This window comes from Orycteropus afer, unplaced genomic scaffold, assembly GCF_000298275.1.
Source record: "Orycteropus afer afer isolate SDZICR_OR568_19922 unplaced genomic scaffold, OryAfe1.0 scaffold00170, whole genome shotgun sequence".
Taxonomy (NCBI): domain Eukaryota; kingdom Metazoa; phylum Chordata; class Mammalia; order Tubulidentata; family Orycteropodidae; genus Orycteropus; species Orycteropus afer.
Genome location: NW_006921757.1, coordinates 835,609 through 841,790, shown reverse-complemented (window position 1 = coordinate 841,790; position 6,182 = coordinate 835,609). Strand labels below are relative to the sequence as shown.

The 6,182-nt window shown below is 45.6% G+C and overlaps 1 protein-coding gene across 1 annotated transcript in view; it reads left to right on the top strand.

The window, feature by feature from the left end:
* Nucleotides 1-6,182, top strand: part of SND1 (staphylococcal nuclease and tudor domain containing 1) — a 573,924-nt gene that overhangs the window by 345,832 nt on the left and 221,910 nt on the right. Inside the window, exon 14 of the mRNA XM_007946735.2 lies at nt 1,959-2,031. Within this exon, the coding sequence (XP_007944926.1) occupies nt 1,959-2,031 (73 nt within the window). The remainder of the gene's footprint in view (nt 1-1,958; nt 2,032-6,182) is intronic.

Here is a 6,182-nt window from a genome sequence, read left to right as displayed (position 1 = left end):
AGGTGACTGAAAATACCATGGCTTGGGTTGAAAGGACGTACCATGAGGTTCAAAAATCTTGAAAGTCCTTTCTTTCAGTTTGCAGTTCAGATCAGAAGTGAGAGAGTAAGTGAATGGTTTTTTTCCTTGTTGATTCTGTACTTTAATTTTTTACCCTCATCATGGAATAGAAACTAGATAGTGAGGGAAGCATTTATTTGGCCGTTGTTTCTAAGCCTAAGGCATTTCATATTTATTGAGAGATGATGCTAGGATGGAGGAAGGGGAGTGTTTTGGTTACCTGCTCCCACTCTGACAAGAATATACCACAAATGGGATGGCTTCAACAAACAGGAGTTTATTCTCTTACAGTTTGGAGACTTTAAGTTCGGGTTCAAAGTGCCAGACTCTAGGGGCTGGGTAGAAGCCACTGAAGCCACAGGCTTTTCTTCACTCAGACAGCTGCTGGCTTCTGAAGCTGACAAACCCAGGGTTGACAGGTAAAAAGGCACAGTCCCACTATTACCAAGCCACATGGCAGGCCATTGATTCAAGTCCATTTAAAGTTTCAAGATCAGCAGAATACGGCAGGCTGCTGAACAACGACCTGGCTACATGTGCAGGGTTCAAGCGTGCCATAAGCTAGAGACCATTCCCAAAGCCGCTGCTTGTATACAGGAAGCAGACGACATCCCTAAAGCAGCTACTCAGCTGCTTGTGGTGGATCCCACCATGGAGCTGATTGCCAGTCTCCTCATGGGAAATAATTACCACCAGCTGCCCACCCACTCAACCAGGCCCAGCTAAGTGGACACACTAACCTTAACTACTACAGGGAGAAGGGGTGATAAAGGCCCAAATGTGTAAGAAATATGACTGTTACATGTTTCACCCAGTTTGGTTTCTGTGGGTTTGATTTAGGAAGTTAGGACCCTGAAGGCAATCCCTGCAGAACAGTGCCTCTCCCCTGCCTGTCATGGGCAGGCCTGCGTGGGAAGAAGGGAGGACTCTGGCTGCTGGCACACGCACCAGCTGGGTGCTTTCTCTGCACGTCCATCCTCTGGAGTTCAGAGACCCTGAAAGAGGTTGGTCACAGCAGAGTGTACCCTTAATTAGAGGTACACCCTCTAATTTCTGTTTCTCTGTCTCTAAACTCCAAACTGTTCCCTGCTGGCAATTTGCACAGCTCGCAGAATGCTTGAAGAACTCATCTAATGGTGCGATGACATGGTGTCCCAGCAGCTTTTATTCTTTGGGCCTTCATGGTCCCATGAGTGATACCCAGTTATGCATAGACGCCTGCCCCTGGTGCTACCTAGGGATTAGGAGAGAAAAAGGATATTAGAGCGAACCAACCAGCGGTGAGATGTGTGGCATAGTCCCAGAGTGCCCTGTCCAATCCACGGTTATTACAACCTGAGACTGGTTCAAAAGGAAGCTTAATGTCAGTTACGTGGCATTTGCTAATTTTTTTTTCCTAGTGTTAAATGACTTCTCTGTACAATATTGCTTCATTCAGGGCAACTTATCTTTTTACCTAGAAGGAACTTATTTCCGTTAGAATTGGAACACTGGCTACATATTTTGCATTTAAAATGTTCCATGTGATTAAATGTTGAAAGAAATGTTGTTACTACTTCTGTTTCTTACGAGTGTGCTCTTCCAACTGATTCTTCCTTTGTGCCTGGAACAATGCCTTTAATTTGGAAACAAGTATGGAGGTCTCTCTGATTACCAGGCACGCTGTTAGCTGGAACTAGCAGCCAAGTACTGGTAACTGGGCTTAAGAGGAAAACAGGCCTGTTTCCCCTCCACCAAACTCCCTTGCCCAGATAGGCGACTCAGCAGTGTCCAGTGTGACGTGGGTAGATGGAGGTCACCATTTTCATGACCCTCTCTTTTTACCTCTATTTTCCTTCTCTCCTACCACTTCCCATTGTGATTTTTACTTTAATCGGGTTTTTCATTTTCTATTACAGAGCTATTAAGAATGGCAAAGGATTGCACAGCAAGAAGGAAGTGCCTATCCACCGTGTCGCGGACATATCTGGGGTGAGTCAGGTCCCTGAACAGAGCTGGGTGGCTCAGAAGCACCGAGAGCCGTGTGCTCCCTTTGCCGAGGGACTTCAGCTGTGTGTGTCCTGTAGCTTGTGTGTCTTTAGGCTCTGAGTGTGACTTTGTACCGGCGTCTGCTTATACATCTAGAGCTACACTGTTTAATATTCTGGTAAAGCAGAATTCAAACTAGGGCACAAAACCTCATTCTTTCTCTCTGCCCACATTGTGTCTATGTTACTTTCTGGGTTTTTAAACATTTATTATGAGTTCGAAGATGTTTCTTCACAGTTCTATTTAAATTGTATTTTTGTTTTAAATTCCCTGTTTAATTCTGACTATGGGTGGGAAATCTTAGAGGAAGAAGGTCAAGTATAGCCTTTAGGACAAGGTTAAGACTGGATCGTGATTTCCTCATGACTTCTTTCTCCCCTGGTTGCCTATAAGTGAGAGGGAGCGGAGAAATAAGTGAGCATCCTTTGCGACAGTAGAGGCAATACTGAAGAACCAGTGACACACGAACTTTTGAGCCCCTAAATGGCCATGCCCAAGTGACTGCTTAGTGATGAGAACTTTACCTTTCCACATTGATGATCTCCGGGCTGAACAGATCCCATTGCTATTGGAGAGGATTTATTTATTCATTTATTCAACAAATACTTATTTTGTGCCTACTCTGTGTCAGGAACTGCTTACTCACTGAGAATATAACATTGAACAAAACTGTTAGAGTCCCCACAGTCAAGAGCACGTAAAAGAGGGGCAATGTCACATAGTGACAACCGCTGTGAAGAGAAATAAACTGGCGAAGGTAAGCATGAGTGGTGCCACGTGCTGATTTTGATCAGGAGGCAGGGAAGGTTCCTTGTCCTGCCCGTTCACCCTCTGGTCCTGGGACACAGTCATCTAGGTCTGCGTCATGTGCATGGAAGACCTTTAGCCCAGAAAAGATGAAGGGGAGGAGCTAGTAAATCTTGCCTTGGGCACCAAGAAGAGTGTACTGCTGTGAACACAAGCTTCTGAAAGCAGCTTGGCCCACAGCCGTGATGAGTTGGACTGTTTTATCTTCCTGTTAGGTCGTGTTCCCCAGCCTGGCTGGGTGTTTGCCTGTTGTTCTTTGTGATTGCCCATTATGGAAGCATCCAGGCCCCCTCACCCTTGGCTAGGTGGAGTTGGGAACCTGTTCATTTAAAGCAATGGAACTGTTGGCTTTGCTTTTCCAGTAGCCAGTCACTGCAGACGACAGGTTAAAAGGCGTTTCTCAGGTGGAGAAATACCTGCCTTGGGTGTCCTCTTGGCACCTGCCAGTGTTGTCCTAATAACCAGTTACTGTCGAGGTGATCCCCACTCACGGCGACCCCAAGTGTGTCAGTAAAACTGTGCTCTGGTGGGTTTCAATGGCTGATCTCTCCTCTGAGGCCCCTTTGGGTGGACTCAAACCAACCAACCTTTAGATTAGCAGCTGAGCGTCTTAACCGTTGCGCCACCCAGCAACGCCTGTGTTCTAATAAGTGTCTTTCATTACTGTCTTGGAGTCTTTTGCTGCCTCTCCTACCTTGGTGCTTTCTGGTGTTTTCTTCTTCCTGTTATTGTTTTTTATAACAAAAGGCCTTATGAAACTTGTCTTCATTTTTTCTCTTCCTTTTTTTTTTCCTCTCAAATTGTAGCTTTGTTACATTCACTTTTCTGTTGGAGAATTGGTTCGCTTTTAAGTTATTTAAAAATAAATGCCAGTTAAATTTCTCTCAGTTACACATAAATAAAAGAGGAACGTATGAGCAATTGGGAGATGGGAAGTGAAGAAGCTGTTCAGTTTACATAAATGTCAGGTGCGACCTTGTCTGCCGAGATCACACATTATTCAGCTCGGATTGCAATTTTGAGTGTGAGCGTCTGTGATGGAGCAGTGTTGTCCTTCCCCCCGCTAACCTCCGTTTCTTTCCGTCATAGTGTTAAGTGTACGTGTATGTGTGTGTGTATTGGGTGCCCTTGTGCCGTTTAAGTGAGATGTATGAGTTTTTCTGCTCCTGAAGCATGCTGGGGATTTGGCTGTCTGAGGAACAGGTAGACATGTGGGTCAGACAGGCAAATAGCCTGCTGCTTGATGAATTAAAAAAAAAAACACCCAGAATACAGGTGATGTGATATATACATACCTAATGTCAAGTTTTTTTATTCTTTATTTAATCTTCAACTTTGTTGTTGTCATCCTGGATTAATCCCCTTCATAGTTGTAGGTCATGAGAAATGGATGTTTCTTTTTAGCTGACAGTGTGATGTGCTGCCAAAATAATTTACTGCACATTGGGGTTTATGCATAATACCTCTCGCCTCTCCCCCCCTCCCATCCCAGCACATCCTAGGCAAGTAAACAAACAAAGACATACCCAAGCTCACATTTGTTGTCTTAAACATGATCGAGAAATACACCATCTTGAAGACGTTATATCATGACTGTGAGATGAAAATCTATCATTTTCATCTAGTCACTGGGCCTCCAACTCTTGGAGCCGAGTTTTTTCCCATCTTCCATATCTCTCCTCTGGCATTGTCAAAAACCACTTCACAGAGCAAGGATCAGAGTGCTTGTAAATGCCTTCCTCTGGAGGCGGAGCAGGGTAGGACCTGCGTGGCTGACATCATGTGGTAGGAAGTGAGTGAGCCTCCCACGGAACTGAGAGGCCAGCTGCCCATTTGGCAAGGGAGACTCAGGCCTCCCTGGAGCTGAGACAAGCTGCCTCTTAAGTTCACTCGTTCCCCTCCCTGGGGCTGGAGCTGGTTGGGAATGAGGCACGAACTAGGCTTTTACCTGTGTGTTTCTGCCATCCCGACTGTCTTAGGCCCCTAGTGTTCCTAGAATAGAACTACCACATGGTGGTGGCTTTAATGAACAGAAACTTACTTTCTCACAGTATAGGAAGCTGTAGGTCCACATTCTGGGTGCCAGCTCGAGAGGAAGGCTGTCTCTCTCTTGTCTCTTGGGGAAAGTCCTGGTCCCTCTTCTGCTTCTGTCCTTGCTCAGCTCCTTGGCAGTGTTCAGGTGGCATGGCACCTGTTTTCCCCCATGTAGGCTGCCTTCTGTGCACAAGCCACTCCCTTTATATCTCAGAAGGAGGAAAGCCTTCTTCCCAGGCAGTGCTCTCGCCCCATGCATAGGGGTTAGGGTTCACAGCACATAGTTTCAGGGAACACAATTCATCTTGACTCTCTTCCCAACTGAGAACTGGTTATAATTTTCTGACTTTTCAAAAGTTCTGTGATAGCTTCCCCCTTTTGGGCTATTGCTTGGTTTTTTATCTGTTAATACAGATGAATTTTGACAGTGATGTCCATTAGGATATTGTGTTTTCCAGAAAGTGGATAGGCATCTTCAGTCATGCCAACTGAATGAACCCCACGTCTTGGCTAGGGCTTTGATCCACTTGGCCCATCTGCATCTTTTGCACCTGTTTTCAGAGTGACCACTCAGGGTAAAGAGGAACTTGCCTGTCAAGCTAGTTAAGAAGTTCCTTGCTTTCTTTGTCTCTAACTTTTCAAGGTGAACGTGGTGGGGTGTTACAGGGATGGCATTGCTGTCCTTTCTCTGATTATCTGATTTCCTTTCAGGCCTTTGTGGCTGTGAAGCCAACTGAGAATTGGCGGACTTGGTAACAGATTTGATTTGATTTGGAGGATGGTTTGTGGTGACAGCTTCACATTGTACCTCTACTTTTTCATTATTCGTGGCTTCTGTTTTTCCCTGATCCAGTCTCAATTTCCTCCCTCACCTGTGTACAAAAAGTTGGAATGTGCATGTCAGTGGAACGAACATAAGGCTGTTCTTTATCTTAGGTTTATTATTGTTTTTGCTGTAGCCTAGTCTGTAATAAATACAATTTCCTGCAGATAAAGAGTGTAAAACAGGCAATAAACTGGGGCCAGTGCATGGCTTACTGTTGTTCTGGTGAATCAGACAAATCAATTATGGTTCCGAGTTGAGAACGCCCTTCCCCCCCAGGTTGCAGCTGGCACACACAGATTTCCTCCTCCCCTCTCCTCCTCCCTCCTCTGTCATGTGTGCATGAGAAGTACACAGGAGTCCTCCTCCCCTCCCCTCCTCCCTCCTCTGCCGTGTGTGCATGAGAAGTACACAGGAGTCCTCCTCCCCT